The 18,338-nt window shown below is 41.8% G+C and overlaps 1 protein-coding gene and 3 non-coding genes across 4 annotated transcripts in view; all 4 read left to right on the top strand.

Annotated features, from left to right (window-relative positions):
- Positions 1 to 17,834, top strand: part of LOC117746427 (cilia- and flagella-associated protein 47-like) — a 43,034-nt gene extending 25,200 nt beyond the window's left edge. The window contains exons 37-50 of the mRNA XM_034555550.1: positions 842 to 939; positions 1,049 to 1,165; positions 2,356 to 2,490; positions 2,936 to 3,048; positions 4,106 to 4,256; positions 4,490 to 4,578; positions 4,900 to 4,986; positions 5,665 to 5,714; positions 5,826 to 5,962; positions 9,987 to 10,092; positions 10,290 to 10,522; positions 10,613 to 10,754; positions 11,519 to 11,646; positions 17,630 to 17,834. Coding sequence (XP_034411441.1) covers positions 842 to 939; positions 1,049 to 1,165; positions 2,356 to 2,490; positions 2,936 to 3,048; positions 4,106 to 4,256; positions 4,490 to 4,578; positions 4,900 to 4,986; positions 5,665 to 5,714; positions 5,826 to 5,962; positions 9,987 to 10,092; positions 10,290 to 10,522; positions 10,613 to 10,754; positions 11,519 to 11,646; positions 17,630 to 17,692 — 1,649 coding nt within the window. The 3' untranslated portion in view covers positions 17,693 to 17,834. The remainder of the gene's footprint in view (positions 1 to 841; positions 940 to 1,048; positions 1,166 to 2,355; positions 2,491 to 2,935; positions 3,049 to 4,105; positions 4,257 to 4,489; positions 4,579 to 4,899; positions 4,987 to 5,664; positions 5,715 to 5,825; positions 5,963 to 9,986; positions 10,093 to 10,289; positions 10,523 to 10,612; positions 10,755 to 11,518; positions 11,647 to 17,629) is intronic.
- trnag-gcc lies at positions 13,835 to 13,905 on the top strand. Its single transcript has one exon. It is a non-coding gene; the product is annotated as a tRNA-Gly (tRNA).
- On the top strand, positions 14,583 to 14,653 carry trnag-gcc. Its single transcript has one exon. It is a non-coding gene; the product is annotated as a tRNA-Gly (tRNA).
- Positions 16,543 to 16,613, top strand: trnag-gcc. Its single transcript has one exon. It is a non-coding gene; the product is annotated as a tRNA-Gly (tRNA).
- Positions 17,835 to 18,338: the final 504 nt, after the last annotated feature.

Here is an 18,338-nt window from a genome sequence, read left to right as displayed (position 1 = left end):
GTCTACTCTTAAATGAGGTGACTGTCTGCCTCCCGGACTGAAAGTTGAAGCTGGTTCCATAAAAGAGGAGCTTGATAACTGAAGGCTCTGGCTCCCATCCTACTTTTGAAGACTCTAGGAACCACGAGTAGCCCCGCATTTAGTGAGCGCAGCTCTCTAGTGGAGTAATATGGTACTGTAAACTCTCTAGTGGGGCAATATGGTACTACAAGCTCCTTAAGATATGATGGTGCATCACCAATCAAGGCTTTGTAGGTGAAGAGGAGAATTTTAAATGTGATTCTTGATTTTACAGGCAGCCAGTGCAGAGCAGCTAATACAGGAGTAATGTGATCTCTTTTCTTAGTTTTTGTGAGTACACGAGCTGCAGCATTCTGGATCAACTGTCGGGACTTAAGAGACTTATTAGAGCAGCCTGATAATAAGGAGTTGCAGTAATCCACTCTAGAAGTAACAGATGCGTGAACCAGCTTTTCTGCATCTTTTTGAGACAAGATGTGCCTGATTTTTTAAATGTTACGTAGATGAAAAAATGCAATCCTTGAGATTTGCTTAACGTGGGAGTTAAAGGACAAGTCTCGGTCAAAGATAACACTGAGATTCTTTACAGTAGTGTTGGATGCCAGGGCAATGCCATCTACAGAAGCCACATCACCGGATAATTGATCTCTGAGGTGTTCAGGGCCCAGTAAAATAACTTCAGTTTTGTCTGACTTTAACATCAGGAAGTTGCAGTGACATATTAAGAAATGTCACCGGTTGAAACAACTGCAACAACCTTTTAACGCCTTGTCATGTGTCACTGATTAACGGGTCATTTTTGCATGGTCGTGTTTCACAGGCAGTGTCCCATCAGCACGCTGGATAGTGAATTTTGACCTGGACTTGACAGATGGACTGGTGCTCGCTGCTCTGCTTGCTGCCTACTGCCCTTACCTGGTCAGTGTATGTGCATGTGTCTGTTGGCATAGAAAGCTGAGATTCAAATGAAACATGGAGTTACAGATAACGTTTCTAATTCCTGTTAACCTGCTGTGTTCCTATTTAGATCTGCAGCCACTTCCAGAGGATGTACTCCACAACCGGCAGCCTGGAACAGATCCTCCACAACAACATTATAGTGGCCCAGGCCTTAACTGTACTTTGTCTCAATCTAGACTTACAGGTAAATTCTAGATGATTTAGATGGCAAGATCACCAGTTAAACCAGAAAAAGGAGATCAAAATCAGTCTGACCTCGGTTTCCTGTAATCGTGTTACAATCAATCAGCCAGACTGAAACATGTTTTCTACAAAGTTGCTTCCTTTTTCAATCCCAAGTATCTGCACATTAGTCAAAGATTTAATTACAAATGTTGAGTTCTTTGAATATAATAAAATGGTACTTCACAAATTCTACACTCACGGTAGACAGGTTAAAAAAAATAACTGAAACAACCAGAGATATCCATGCATTCTTTTTCTCTTGTCAAACCCTGGGCCTACATTTCTCACAGTGCAACTTGACTGCTAACAGTTCAGTTTGAGACTCTGGGTGTGTTATGCTAGTAGCAGCTACTGTAGCCTGGAACCTCCAGCCTCAAGCAGAGAAGAATTTAACTAAACACTTAATTAATTAACTTCAAACCAGTCTTCAGCTTTAACTGATCCCTATCACTACACAAACGATCCTAGACAACCAGTCTTAAGAAATGTGATACTTCAAAGTTGTTTAATGCCGTTGCATCTTGAATGTTATCTTTCAGCATTTACTTACACAATACAACCCATGCTGACGTGATTGCAGCAGAGCGCTACAACAAAACAAAAAAGTTCAGCAATTGAACTCCCCCTACGTGTGTGAACGTCTAGGTTCAACCGTAGACTGTTTGACTGTAAGTGGACGTAGTCACCATGACGTCACACGTTGGTTTGTGGACTGTTGTTAACATATTTTGAATTTGGAGGAGGGTCGTAGAGATGCCGTACACGGCCCTGGTCGCGGCAGCGACCTGTCAAGAGATTGAGACCATTAACTCATGTTTACAATGTTTATCGAGGGAATAAATCAAGAGAGAAGTAGAGTCATTTTCTCACATACATCCAGGCTTCTTTTTGCTAACCGGAGGTTGCCGCCTGGGTTCAAAATGCCGGTGGGCCAAACTTACAGAATCAGATATATTTAGTACAAATTATCCACACTTTAAGTGCAAGCTTTTACTTTTGAGAGAAATATTAGCTAATTATTGCATTAATTTCCTTAATTAATCTCCTATTTTACATAACTGGAGATGTCTAATATATCATGATGTCAGAGATTAGGCAGCACTTACTTTGTGTGTGTCACTGTCTTGAGTGTGTGTGTGCTGTGTTCAGCCCACAGACTTGTCGGACCCCAATCCGGTGCAGATGGTAATTCTGTGCGTTCACCTGTATGAGCGGCTACCGCAGTACCTGCCACTGCGCACAGTCACTCTCTCAGGAGGTCTGCACAGCACATTTAGCAAACAGGTAACGCACGTGCACGCACAGCAACGAATTTGATCTTGGAAGACACCGAAACACGTTACAATATAGTTTGAAAATTGAATAAATGAGCACTGCAATACTGAAAATGGCTTGGATAATAAGCTCCAGGACAGTTAGTGACACACACAGACACACATTAACAAGATTATAGACACATGCATATATATTAACAGGATTATAGACACACACATATAAATAGGATTATAGACAAACCCCTACACACACTAAAAAGATGACAAACACTGCCAAATATACATTTGGGTAATAATCCACATTGTCAGGTTAAGCCACATTACAAGCATGACAAAAAAAGTTTCCAGTTTGTCTACACCGAGGAAGATGGATTTTATTTTTGTATTGTTTTCTGTGTCTGTATGTACAAACACTTGACTATTTCCATGTGTTTCTGTGCGTCTTTGTGCTGCAGGTGCGTCTGAAGAGCCCGTCCTCTAAGCCAATCAAATACCAGGTTCTTCTTTTAGGAGAGGATGCCCATCTCTTCTCCCTCCCCGGTGGATCGATTGTCACTATTCCTCCAAAGTAGGTTTTTTTTACCTTGAAAATGCAAATCACGATCCAGCGAATAAATCACAAATAGTCCGGCGAGTAAAGCGTTGCGAAAGTTCACAACACTTTTGGTGTGAACGCAGCATAAGACGTGGAGAAACCATATAAACCAGGGAATGAAGTGAGCAAAAAAAGATCAAAGGGTTATAACACGTTAAAGTGTACACATTGAAACATGATCAGTCCCCACAAGTCCCATGGATTTCAAATCATTCGTGGCATTTTAAATCTTGCAATTTAATTTTTTCTAAAAAGTTTTTTCTAAAAACTTCATTCAATAAAGCAAATATTCTTCCCTGCCATTTTATACTCCTTTGGATTCAAGAATGATATACATGTCTGTATGGTATAATGGAACCAACCCTGCCAACACTTACTGAAGGTCAAAGAAACATCTTACTTTTACTAGTATTGCATGATGCACATAACTGGAATGGGGTTCTGACTGACACTGGCTTGCCTTGTCTGCATTATGTCCAATTGAATCTAAGAAAGTGTGACTTTATGCAAAGAGTCAGGAATATTTTTCCAGGTTTAGCATGAGCACCCTTATTAGAAAAAAAGAGCCTTGTGCAACGAACTGGAAATGATGAAACATTGGTCCATGCCTTTGTAGTGTGCATCAACATGACATTCTTAACGAAAGCTGTTGGCGAAGAAATGCTGTCTTTGCATCTGTAAGTTCCAAAATAACTGGTCTTGGGCAGACCTGTGCCCTTCAAAGGGAAAACCCCCTCGTCATATTGTCAAAGTGGAGTAAAATTGGTTTTGCCTCGAGACTGTAGCTTATTAAAATATACACCAGATTAGCTCTCAAGTGAGGCTCTTCAATAAAAATAGCCTATGTCCCATTTTGAATCCCGAGCTTAACTCTTAGAAACGCTGTTTTTAAGGACAATGCCATTATGCAGAAGTATTACAATTCTGCTGATTCATCACTGCTATAATCGGAAAATGGGACGGTTGTACTAGGGAATTCTGGTTCCAGTGGAACAGAAAATGATGAGATCATCTGTGGCGGTTTTCACAGGGCAAGCGTCGAAATCACGGTCCAGTTCCGCTGCTCCTTCATGCAGCCCGTGGAGGCGACCCTCCTGCTCACCCCTGGCTTTCCCTTCGGCCTGTGCGGCACCACTCTCGCTTTCACGCTGAAGACCCACGTCGGTCACATCACAACCACGGTGAGTGTAATGGATTCAAGGGGTTGGACCGACATCGTTGGCTTTCACTCCTCATTGGCTGATTTGCTGATAGCTTGCTCATCGTCCTGTCTGTCTGATTGAATCGTTAGCATGCTGCGTCGAACACAGGTCACACAAATTGGTGGTTTCGATACAAGGTGTTAATGAAGGCTGGCTGTTATAGAGGCTTCTACTAAGTAGATGAAAGTCTCCTCTTCGATGTCTCTCCTCAGAATGTCGTCACGTGCAAGTCTCCATGCTACCAGCCGAAAGTGATCCAAGTGCCCATAACCAACACCTTCAACACAGAAGCTACGTTCAGGTAGGAGTCTGTGTCCATGTTCATGTGTCTATGTTCATGTGTCCATGCATGTATGCAGTTTGCACACAAATCCCCACCCCCTAAAAAAAAAGTTCGACAAATTCAGAAGGTTTTGGTGACATTTGCCCAGGTTTTAGATACATTAACTGTTCGTGATATGTCGTACAATGGAGGGGAATACAATTTTGCGCGGCTAACTGCACTGAAAAATTAGCTTGAAGAAAATGTAGCTTTCCAGAAGCCAAGTCTCGGTACTGTATGTTTTTTTGTCTTCTGTGTTGTATTGCTTAATTCAACCTTCACTGCTGCATGTGTGTGTAGGGTAGTGCTGGTGGAGTCTCCGTTCAACCCACTGGAACCCCAAAAGAAAGGGGGCGGCCTCGTTCAACAGACCTCCTCTGAAGCCAAGTAAAACATGCACCGTTCACAGCACTAATACACACACACAACCGAAGACACATACTGTACGGTTACGAGATAGAGAAGATCTAGTCTATTCTCATGTGCGTCAAAGGTGCAATGTGAAAGATCTGGCAAGAATTTTAGCCTAAAACATTTTTAAAAAGAGCCAACATTATCAACAGAAGGTGGAGTGGTGATTATGCGTCAACGCACAACCTGTTAACAGGTTAAAAAAAACATTAGTAAACTTTACAAAATGGTCCAAATGCAAGAGAACACAATAATGATGTCTTATCTCCCACTGAAAAAATATCACATTTAGCACACAAGTTCACTTTTATGGACGCAAATGGTAGCATGCTGCTTCTTACGCGAGCTTTCCCAGCGAGCTACACACTGAATTTACGCATCAGATCAAATGTAAAGAGACGTAACATATGAGGCTGCTCCTCAGGAGAGCACTGGTTTGTCATGAAGAATAGTTGGCTGGTCTGCATTTCTCCCCACTGGAGACCTCTTCAAAGCCAAATGTTCCGGTTCCTCCTCCTCATCATTTAGTTGACGATGAGGATTTGAAGTGGGACTGAGGTCATCTATGGTGCAGCTGCATCTGGTTGAGTCGTCTGATATTCATGCATTATGAATGATCATGATTATTACTTTTTTTTCTCCTCCCTCTTGTAGTATGAAGGAGATGACTTCAGACAAGAGCTGCGGGGAGGAGCTGGATATCAGTAAGTAACACAAATGCATGCTCCATGCCGCCCTGATTACAGTTGGTGCTTGTACCTGTATTCAGGTCCGCAAGGTTGAGGTCCTTAATAAGTGTGTCCGTGTGTGCCCAGATGGTGAAGACACCGAGTTCTTGAGTGCAGTGAGGAGTGTTTGTCTCAAGTCAGGCCAAGAAGACACTCTCAGCATCCACTACCTGCCCTTCTGCCCCGGCACCAAGTACTGCTCGGTGCTGCTAGTTTGCCCGCAGGTCCGTGTTGCCTGTTTATATATATACTTTTTTTTAATATAATTGACTTTTAACTTGCATTTGTTGTGTTTGGGTTGAAAGTAGACCACAACGCCATGTTTCAAATAGGACTTAATGCATTCATGTTTTCTGCCAACTAACCCACAATATATGTAGTTTTCAAAAAACAGTTTTTTTCCACGTGTTTCACAGATGAAAAAGAAAATGTTTTGATTATTCTGGCCTTTTTTTCTCCTTTCGTTTACAGGAGAGAAAACAATTTTGAATTGTTTACCTCCCTCGCCTCTCAGGGCTTCCTTATTGGTAACACAGTCAGGGAATTATAAAGAAAATGAGTGAAGGAAAACGGGAGTATGGGTATCCAGTATTGGAAAATGGCAGAGTGGTGGCTAACAATGATGAAGCAAAGGCAGAAATGTTAGCTAAAGCGCTGATTGAGGTCCATAGTTCTGGTAATATGTCAGAGGAGGGTTTAAATGGAAGTCATGGAACAAGGGAAGCAAATAAAGAATTGTTGGAAATGGAAGAAGAGGGGGAAGATGCAATTAATACTCCCTTCACTTTGGAAAAATAAAAATGGCCATAAGTAAACCAGGTCTAACTGCTCTAGTGAAAGATCAGATTTGCTACATCATGTTGAACCACCTGTCTGATTTTGCATTAGAGGTGATTTTGCATTTGTATAATAAAATTAGGCAGGAAGGAAAATTACCAGGACTTTGGAAACAAGCACTTATAGTTAGTACCCATCAGGTACAGGCATTGACTTACCACATGTGTAAAATCATGGAGTGAATGATCACAGAAAGACTTAACATATTGTTTGGAAAATATGAATCTTAGTTCAAAATATCAAAATGGATTTAGAAAAGGAAGTGGAACAATGGATCCAATAGCATGTCTAGAAGCAGAGGTGAGGAAGGCTCAGGTAAATAATGAGGTAGTGGTAAAAGTATTTTTTCATATGGAAAAAGCGTATGATTTACTGTGGAAAGAGGGACTATTAATCAAAATTAAAAAAGATTAGGAATATCTGGTAAAATGTTTAGATGGGTTAAACATTGTTTGTTGGGGCGCTCTATAGAAGTGAGAGTTGGACGGTGTCTGTCGGCCATTTGGTGGACAATGAAACACCACAAGGAAGTGTGATTAGTCCTTAATTGTTTTCGATTGTGATTGATGATGTTTATGAAAATCTCGGTCTAAATATAGGGAGATCTTTATTTGCAGATGATGGGGCTGTGTGGAAAAGAGTTAGGAATGTGGAATATGTTGTGAAACGGATGCAGGAAACAATCAAAAGAGTTGAACAGTGGGCACTGGAATGGGGATTTAAATGTTCAGTGGAAAAAACTAATATCCGTTTCTTTACAAGAAAGAAAATAGGAACAGAGGTCAAATTGTATTGATATGGTAAAGAGCTGAAAAGGACGGACTCGTACATATTTTTAGGATGTGGTTTGATGCTAGGAATGTAAATATTGATTAAATGGTTAATAAATGTAAAAAGGTTTTGCATGTGATGAGACGCTTGGTGGGAACAGAGTGGGGAGCTGACAGGTCTGCTTTGAAAGCGGTCCATTTTGTGTGGGTCCATGTTGGAGTCTATGGCAATGAGAAGGAGGTCAAAGCAACAAAAAGGGCTTTGAAGAGTGGGAGAAATATTGTTAATGTAAATATAAATAAGTCAGAAGCTAAAGTGGTGATTTAAGGGACAAATCAAAAAGATATGGCAGAATGAATGGAAAAAAGGAGCAATTTGTTTAATAATAAATCATTGGTTGTTAGTGCAGGATCTAGTGGACAAAATAGAAAAGAGAGGGTGATGACAAGGCTAAGGAATGGCCATTACTAATTAATAGAATCTGAGAATACATTTTGTTTGTATGTTTGTTTGTTTTTGTTTTTGTTTTCTTTGTTTTTTTATATAAGAGATTTGCTTTCCTTAAGTCCACACTCTATATTAGTTGGTGGCGGTAATGCGCCCGAAAGCCATAAAAAGCAAAAGAAGAAGAAGAAGAAGAAGATGGTCACGCAGTGGTCATACTGGTAAAGTGTTCAGTAGCAATGCTGCAGCGCCCCCGGCTGGTCATTTCACAGCAGGGGCGTTTAAGAAGTTAGTGTGACTCGATGGTTCACGAGGCAGTGTGGCTGCTTCTGCTGCTGCAATTAGCGAATCTTCCTAGCTGTTACTATTCGGACACCGTATGTGAGTATGTTATTGGGTCACTTTTTATTGTGTATTATTAGCAGAATATAGTTGCCGTTCTTTGGTTTGCTTAAAAATGCAACTAAAAGGAGAGTTAATTGATAGATAACTTAGCTAGCACGGCTCGCCATGTGCCAAGTGGGCCGCTTTCTGCATGCTGTTGCATGCAGTTCTCCGATAGGGCAGGTAAGAAGTCAATGTTATCTTTATGTGATATTCGGTAAAAAATAAAAAAGGCGAGAGGAACATTTGCCTTAATGCTTTTGAGTCGCTGCTTATGTTACGTTGTGACCAACAAGTATGTCGAAATCGGCACATGTAAGTTGGTGTATATCCAATGTTAGCTAACGTCAATTAGCTGCAAGATACAGCACGGGGTCTCCAGCTAACGGATAATGGCGCTAACTGCTGCATTATGGTGCTTTCATCCTCCAAACAGTAAAAAAGAGTATTGGGCGAAGGGAAATTACAACGTCATAATGTGGTCAACTGTGATCTTGTAAAATTCAGTTTTTGGCGAGAAACTTGAATAAATACGGTTGTTTAAAGGAGATATTTTCAAGGGAATATTACATTGATATAAGAGATGGAATTATGACCTCGTTAACTTCTTAAAACTCACTTTAAGCAGCAGATGAATCGTTAATAAAACATCTAATGCCTCTTTAAAATGTTCAAAGTAAATATTTAAAATGAATATACTTAATAATGGAGAGAAAAATCTCCATTTAAGTTTCATTAGTTTATAGATTCTTTTTTTTAATTATTTTTTTTTTAAACCTTTTATTTAACCGGTTGAGTCCCATTGAAATTAAAAATCTCTTTTTTGAGGGTGACCTGGCCAAGACATGCAGCAGCATAAGAAACAGATAGTTACAAACAAACAAAACACAGAACAAGACAAGTTAAAAGAAACTAAAAGTTAAGAGACAGTGACATAACAGAGTTAATTTAAGAAACATTGACATTTTTGGGAACCTGCCTCCATTTCTTTAATTTTATATTTAAAACCAGTAAGTGATATCAGATCTTTGAGTTTGAACTCATTCTGCAACATACTCCATGATTAGGGTGCAGAGTACACAAAAGCTTTTTTCCCCGTTTCTGTTCTGGTTTTTGGGACAGTGAGCATCAGGAAGTCCTGCGAACGCAACGAGTATTGTCCCACACTTTTCTTCCTGATGAGGACACACAGGTAGTTTGGCAGCAGACCAAGGATTGCCTTATAAATTAAGGTGTACCAATGACAGCGCCTACGGGTGGCCAAAGCAGGCCATCCTACCCGTGAGTATAACTCAGTGGTGAGTCAGCTTTGCAGTTGGTAATGAACCGCAGTGAAGCATGGTAAGCCGTGTCCACCATATGAAGGCAGTTAGCAGAGGCATGCATGTAAAGAAGATCACCATAGTCCAACACAGGTAAAAAAGCAGCAACTAATCGCTTTTTTACATTAGTTGAAAAGCACATCTTATTTCAAAAATAAAAACCCAGTTTTAACCTCAACTTTTTCACCAGGTAGTGCACATGTGGCTTAAACGTGAGGGAGTCATGAATCAAAATACCCAGATATTTATAACAGTCAACCACCTCTATTTCACTTCCTTCAGTGACCACCGAAGGGATATTCTGTGGCCGACTCCGACATTTTGAAAACAGCATAAATTTTGTCTTATCTGTATTTAAAACAAGTTTCAGTTGAAATAGGGTAGATGACAATAACCCGGTGAAAGGATAATTTTGTGAATGTTTGTTTTTTCGTCTTTTTTTTTCTTCCCAATTCCATGTTCAATTTTCATTTTGTCTCTGTCCCTCTAGGTGGTGGATATGGTCTATATGGTGAAGGCCACAGCAGAGTTGCCTCTTCCTTCCCCTTTCACTGCCAGGCCCAGTTCCAACATAGTCTCTATCCCCTGCAACTCTGGTAGGAAACCTGTCCCCCAATTTTTGCTGTTACAAGTATTTTAGGACATCAGAGCACAATCCAAGTCAAACAAAATTTTATATTCTGTAGTTGTTTTCTAGTAACCTGTTTTTATAAACACTGCGCATTGCAGCACACCAACCCAATTATAATGTAATTACTTAAATGCAGATTTTTTCACTGACGTTTCTCTCCAGCAATAGACCCAGCTGTGTGTGTGACAGTATTAAGACTTCAATGCAAGGTGGGCCAGGTGTGTGAAGAGATGGTGCGTGTGCCGCTGATCAATATGGCCTGGGAGCAAGCGCTGGCCTTCTGGGGTCAGCATAGCATGAGCGCCGATGAACACAGGAGGCGCATGCTGACGCACACTTTGCACAGCAGCACCGTGAGGGCAGCTGCGGCTGTACGCAAGCTTGTCAAACATCAGGTACACACATTCTCACTCCGGCAGGATCGTGAAACGTTGTCCCTGTTTATTAGCTGTCCTCTGACCTCCTTTTCTCTTGTCTCTTTTTAGACCCAGCTGTTAAGAGAGGTTCATCACCGTAAAGGAGTAGAATACAGCGTGGAGGTTTCTTTGCCACAATACTTTGCTTTACCAAACAAGGTTACAATACCTACAAAGGAAGACACCAACATACCATGGGAGAATCCTGCAGGTACACACACATAAAAACTAAGTATGTAGTATGATGTGGATTTAGCTGAAATTATGCAATTAATAATTGAGAGATGCAAAGGATGAATAGGAGCTTCAAAACTCCCCTGTGCACTTAATCTTGTTTGCAAACTCAGTCTCTTGTTCTGTTTATCTTAACATATCGTAAAACTTTTATAACCTTAATTAAACTTTAAGGTAGTAAATGTCTGACCCTCGTCCTAATGATAATCCGGTTGTCAAGCTAATCGCCTGTGACAATTTGCTAGTTGTTAAAAATTATGTTTTTACCAGTCAACATCACAGCCACACACACCATTTGGTTGGAGTTGTGATGCATGGGCCGGGTTTCAGGTAAGCTTAGACTACTTTAAAATGTTACGGGTGTCTGCGGGTGGGAAGGTCAAAAAGTGACGAAGCAGCCTTCCCGATCAAGTTATTAATAACTGACAAACATTGCATGTTATAGAGAATGGAAGAGTAGGTGGAAAGTGCACTGTCACACTCGCTCCCACTCTCTAAAACACACGTGTACACACACACACACACAGCGAGCGCTGCAGCATTTGACTCGGTTCTGGTCTCTGTCCTGACAGTCGTGATACTTAAATGCATGTTTTGCAGAAAATTAGAAATTGGAATCGGCCAAGAAAATTGCTATTGGTGCATCTCCACATGTAATTTGTTTATGTAACTGTCAACACTTGTCCTTTTGATCGTCCACCTCCTCCTATCCCTGAGTCTCCTCTTTACTCCTTCCAACAGATTGTGGGTGTGTGGACATCCCAATACGGTTCCAGGCGCAGTCCGTAGGGCAATTCATATGTCGGGTGGTCCTGAGGTCCTTGTGTGACACTAGAGTCTACGTGCTAGAGGCTCTGGTCACTTCACAGGTAGATTACCAACTGATATTAGAGCTTAGTAAACCTGTAAAAGCTACATTCATTAAACCCTGGATTGCTTGTTGGTTTATGGTTAATGTTACTAAATGTAATTTGATAGCAAAAAGAATCTGTCCACTTGGACTTCAGTTCGCCTGCTCACCGTTCAGTCATGCAAGACATACCGCTGATGAGGAGCAGGAGAGAATGCATTACTTAGTGTGCTGCTGTTTATTAATGGCTTTTCATTCATTATGACTCATTTTAGATGATACTTCCATAATGAGAAACTGCTTTCTTGGAAGAGAGTGGTAATCCTGAATTGACAGCAACCAAAAAGAATGTTTGAACTGCACTACACTAACACATTAGAAGTTTGAGGTTAGAAAAGTAGATGATACAAAATTGCTCAACATATTGCCAAATGTTTAATAATTGTGAATTAAGTCAAATGATTATGCTTGTGTGATTTTCTTGCTCGTTTTCTTTGTCATTTTTTTGCTATTTAATTTCCTGACTTTATTAATACTTTGATAGACAGTGGTATTTATACAATGCGGTGGCAAAATTCGAATGTTAGTTGATCCCTTACAGCAGCAGAGGTATTGAACAGAAATTCAGTGAGGTCCAGTTGGAGAGAATTTCCTCATGCAAAGGTCCGGAACATAACAATTATGTCAAAGTTGCGCTCTATGCTTAGGTTCCATATTTATTGAAGTAGCCAGCAGTTATATTAATGTCCGTATGGAGTCAACAACTGACTGTCAAATTAAAAAAGTTAAATTGAATAACATCTAAACATCTCTTATTTCAAGTAAAAATAAAGGCTGGATTTAAAACAAAAAGCTTTTGAAAAATGTGACACTTAAAATAAAGTACTACATTTTAGAATAATTAATTTAACTGTTCACATCATTGTTGGGCATATATATATATATATATATGTGTATGCATGCATACATGTATACATGCATATATGTATGCATGCATATATGCATGCATGCATATATGCATGCATATATATATATGCATGCATGCATGCATATATATATGCATGCATGCATGCATATATGCATGCATGCATATATGCATGTATACATATATGCATGTATACATATATGCATGTATGCATGCATACACATATATATATATGCCCAACAATGATGTGAACAGTTAAATTAATTATTCTAAAATGTAGTACTTTATTTTAAGTGTCACATTTTTCAAAAGTGCATATATGCATGCATATATGCATGCATGCATATATATATGCATGCATATATATATATATATATATATGCATGCATGCTATATATATGCATGCATGCGCGCGCGCGACAGCATCCAGCTAGCCAAACCTCCCGGGTGTACCGGTCTCTACAGAAGCTTCCTGTGCTGCTTCCCTTTCAGCCAGTCTGTTGTCTTCTTGTGAGGCCCGGCTGTTTTTCATGTAGTTTCTCCGCCAAAGTTCTTTTCTCAAAGGGGTTTTGGAGGAGAGATTTTAGCGGGTCGGGTCTTCTTGGAAGAGAAGTGTGCTTGTGTCGTGCTCGCAGTAGTCATGTTGTTAAAAATGCGCCTGATGAGATCGCGCAGCTTTTGGGCCTGAGTACTTTGGCCCAAAGCTGAATCTATTTTAGAACGCTGATTAACTAAATTATATATCACTCATTTATATATTTAATCGGTAATTGGCTAAATTGCTTCTTAGACCCGTCTCTTCTGGGCCAAAACGATACAGCCCAGCGCAGCTGAGACGTGCAGGAAAAACATATTTTGCACAGATATCCTATTTTACAAATATTACTGGGTATATTTCATATTTCCAAAACACAAATAATGGCAATTTGTATAATTTATAAATCTTATTTTTGTACACTTTTTTTTTTTTTTTTTTTTTTTGTCGCTCAAGGGTGGAGCCAGGCCCCGTGGCCCTCTATTGGCCAGCCGCCACTGCCTCAACAGCTAAACGAGAGCTGTAAAGGCTAGAAAACTGCGCAGGTTGAATGTGCCACTCTGCTGCTGCTCGCACTTATGCAAGCAGCGCTGTCCGCACAGTCAGCTCTTGCTGAGATGATAAACAGGGGGAAACAATTTTTGCCTTAGGCTGTTAAGCGTTGTGCTACTGCAGTGTGAGACTGGTGTCATGAAGTGTATCATGTCTTCTTTTTAAACCCTGCCCCTTTTTCCTCCCAGTACAAATGCATTGGTGGTTCAGTGGTAGAATTCTCGCCTGCCACGCGGGAGGCCCGGGTTCGATTCCCGGCCAATGCAATCACTTTTTCCCTTGCTCCATTATGTAAAGACACAAACAAAAGTCTTTATATTATGCTGAGATGTTAAACGGGGGGGAAACAATTTTTGCCTTAGGCCAGTGGATCCCAAACTTTTTCTGTCAAGACCCCCTTTGATGATATAGGAACATTGGACGCAACCCGACCCCAAATTTTTCTTGGTTTTTAATGAATTGCATTATAATGCATGAACCATGCGCTTTAGACCAGTCACAAATCTGTCCATCTTTGTACATACTTCCTTCTCTTATCTTTATCTTTCTCTGTCGCTCCGTATCTTTCTCGCTATGTGTCGCTGTGTGTCTCTCTCTCTCCCTCGCTCATTCGCGCTCTCTCGCTAGGGCGCGCGCTCGCTCTCGCTGGTTTTGCCACAGTCGGTCTGTGACATGAGCCGCTCTGGTGGCGTGGTTGGAACACAGTGCATGTCACGTCGGTTATTTTATATTGTTTTACCGGTGTATGTGTGCGTGTGTGTGGGTTGGTGATGAAGCCGCGACCCCCCCTGTAGTACCACCGCCCCCCCCCTAGGGGTCGCGACCCCCACTTTGGGAACCACTGCCTTAGGCTATTGAGTGTTGTGCTACTGCGGTGTGAGACTGGTGTCCTGAAGTGTATCGTGTCTCTTTAAACCCCGCCCCTTTTCCCACCCCTACAAATGCATTGGTGGTTCAGTGGTAGAATTCTCGCCTGCCACGCGGGAGGCCCGGGTTCGATTCCCGGCCAATGCAATCACTTTTTCCCTTGCTCCATTATGTACAGACACAAACAAAAGTGTTTATATTCTATTCCGAGCACACAAGTGATTAAACAAAATTTGTTTTCTGAGTATTCAATTTCAAGGTTAGCCAGGAATCAAACCCAGGTCTCCCGCCATGTGCTGTTGCGGTGGGAGACTTGAGTTGTAACATCTGGCAATGTATTGTACTGACCTCACAGTATTGTGTGACAGGGGGAGACGTTTTTTGCCTTATGCTGCGTTCACACTTTACTCGCGTCAGTTTTATCGGCTGACAAGTTGTGGTCATTCGCAACCATTTGCGAAAAGGGGGTGTGGCTTGTCTCCGTAAAAACTATTATAATTTCCACCATGGAAGAAATAACCACTAGTTCTGGGCGCATCAGCAGGGCCAACACAGGAGGCCGGCTCACCAGGCATCAGACACCGCCAGGTCCAATGGACCCTATGAGACGTGAAGTCACAAAGACTCCGGGGAGGAAGCAGAGTTAATAAGGTGCAATGGAGAGAAGAGGAGATAGGTGCTCAGTGTATCCTAAAACATCCCCCAGCAGCCTATAAGCCTATAGCAGCATATCAAGGGGCTCGACCAGGGCAAACCTGATTCAGCCCTAACTATAAGCACTATTAAAGGAAAGTCTTAAGTCTCCTCTTAAATGAGGTGACTGTGTCTGCCTCCCGGACTGAAAGTGGAAGCTGGTTCCATAAAAGAGGAGCTCGATAACTAAAGGCTCTGGCTCCCATCCTACTTTTTAGGACTCTAGGAACCACAAGTAGCCCCGCATTTAGTGAGCGCAGCTCTCTAGTGGGGCAATATGGTACTACAAGCTCCTTAAGATATGATGGTGCATCACCAATCAAGGCTTTGTAGGTGAGGAGAAGAATTTTAATTGTGATTCTTGATTTTATAGGGAGCCAGTGCAGAGCAGCTAATACAGGAGTAATGTGATCTCTTTTCTTAGTTTTTGTGAGTACACGAGCTGCAGCATTCTGGATCAACTGGAGGGACTTAAGAGACTTGTTAGAGCAGCCTGATAATAAGGAGTTGCAGTAATCTAGTCTGGAAGTAGCAAACGCGTGAACCAGCTTTTCTGCATCTTTTTGGGACAAGATGTGCCTGATTTTTGAAATGTTACGTAGATAAAAAAATGCAGTCCTTGAGATTTGCTTCACGCGGGAGTTAAAGGAAAAATCTCGGTCAAAGATAACGCAGAGATTCTTTACAGTGGTGTTGGATGCCAGGGCAATGCCATCTACAGAAACCACATCACCAGATAATGGATCTCTGAGGTGTTCAGGGCCGAGTAAAATAACTTCAGTTTTGTCTGAGTTTAACATCAGGAAGTTGCAGGTCATCCATGTTTAGACACATTATAAACACTTGTTTATATTTAAACACTTGTTTAAATATAAACACTTGTTTATATTTATGTCTGTACTCATTTCATCATGGCTTTCGTCTTTCTCCATGCACAAACTTTACTCTTGGTACATCCCAAGTCCCTGAATTGCATCCATGTTTCCTTCACTTGTATTCTTGAAGAGACAAGAAAAATAAGACGCCCTTTCCTCTGTAGCGTTGGGTGAAGCAACCTCTGTTTCTGATCTCAGCTGATCAGTCAGTCGGCTTTAACAGCTGTAGAGACCTTTGGTGGAGTAGTTGTACTAATAGTAATAAACAAAAAATACCATAGCAATTTGAGTTGTACACTTGAGTTCTCTCACAGCTCTATCTAACTTTGTTATGAAACTATACCCAGAGTGATCAAATTAGAGAAGATTGAACCAACTCTGATCTTGCTGCTTTTCTTTTTTTAAGGCCTGTGCATGCTGTCGCATGTGTTCTAGTTAGGCCACGCCCCCTTCTGACAAATCACAAATGCATTGGTGGTTCAGTGGTAGAATTCTCGCCTGCCACGCGGGAGGCCCGGGTTCGATTCCCGGCCAATGCAATCCCTTTTATCCCGCTCCATTATGTACAGACGCAAACAAGTGTTTATATTTATGTCTGGGACGGGGCTGCCCAGCACTCACTCACAGCGATGATCGCTGGGGAGACAATATAGCGTCAAGTGCCGGAGCATTTGTCGACGGTCCTCAGCTTTTTGTAAAAAAAAAAAAAAAAAAAAGATGCCAGAAGTGAAATCTGGAAATACTTTGGCTACATTGCAGACAGTGAAGTATGCGCTGGACTCTCCTGAGCTTATCCCTGTCCCCAGACCTGAAAGCTGCTCTTTTCTTAAGTGCTTTCAGGTCACTTGTGAGCCATGGCTTGATGTTTGGGTAGCAGCGTACAGTCCGGGATGGTATGATGGTGTGTACACAGAACTTTATATATTCTGTGATGCAGTCCGTGCTGTTGATGTCCTCCCCATGTGGTCCACACAGCACATTCCAGTCCTAACAGTCATGGTGGTCACAGGTAGCCTCTGCACCAGAGTGGAGCAGTAAAAGTATCTGACAGGTCCCTGCTGGTAAAAGAAGTAGATGGACGTTTTTGTCTGCTTCTTTTTTTGCACTGGTTGTTGCTGATGTTGCTTCTCTATTATGTTTTGGACAATTTTATCAATGGATGCTTTAGTAAGGGTCTGACCAGGTGGCGGTGGGTTAACGACTGCAACAGGAATAGTTACAACTGGCACATGAGTAGTCTCACTCCCCTTTGTCAGAGTGCCAGAGTTCCTGCCTCTCTTGCAGTTTTACTGAGCTGGTGTTCAAAGATGAGCTAGTGTTTAGTAACTTGCAGAGGTGTTTTACATATTGTAAGATATGATTTTTTGTTGTTGGGTGCAGCATGCTGTTTGTGTCTGTACAGCAGTTGTGAACTAGAGCAGCATAGTCCTGTCCACAAGCTTGAGCATGTCCTTCATCCCACAGTGTTTATTGAGCAGGTAGTCAATAGCTGCCTTCATGGGGGCCGGCCACCGCTTGTGGTTCAACACAAACACTCTCCCTCCTGTCTTCACAGGTCCAGCGCGAGTGGCAGTTGGCGAGGACAGCAGGGGCAGAGACGGCCGATGTGTTTCTATGAAAACAAAAGACAGTACAATAAGTTATTCTGACTTGCGGAAGGGAAAACCTCATAAAAATAAATATGATTGAAATTCAGTTCCTACTAACTAATGCTGAAGTCTCGTCCATTACTTTGTCTGTCTGTTTGATGGTTACCTAGATCTGACCCCAAACTTCTCTCCAGTGTCTCTGCTAGAGAGATGAAATGCTGGATATTTCAGGTGTCCCAACACCCGTTCAGAGACTGCGTTGAGCTGGGCCATTAATGCAGGATCAAAGATGGCTGGGAGGTGAACACCAGGCTGCTTCAAGTCCACCAGGCACTAATAATTCCACCGCGCCACGCCAGTCATCCCCTGAGCTTGAAACGGCTCTGGGGAAACGCGTGTTCCAGTGACCCACTGAGCCTGATGGAAGTGATATCCCTCCTGCTGGGATGTGCCTCTGATGGGGATCCAAAGAGGGACTTTGGCCCCTTCACACTGCATGTGATTCAGTTGCACTGATCCTCCACGCCTGTACAAAATCCCTCCTTCAACCACAGGATCACTCGGGCAACGTCGCAGGATGTGCAGTCACTGGATCCGCCATACCTTCAGCATTGAGGGCTTGAAGAGAGGAGCACCATTTGGATAAAACTCCCTCCACTCTCTTGATGAGCTCCT

This window comes from Cyclopterus lumpus, chromosome 2 (genome assembly GCF_009769545.1).
Source record: "Cyclopterus lumpus isolate fCycLum1 chromosome 2, fCycLum1.pri, whole genome shotgun sequence".
Classification (NCBI taxonomy): Eukaryota; Metazoa; Chordata; class Actinopteri; order Perciformes; family Cyclopteridae; genus Cyclopterus; species Cyclopterus lumpus.
Note: the sequence above shows the minus strand (reverse complement) of the source record. Positions and strands in the feature narration are given on the sequence as shown.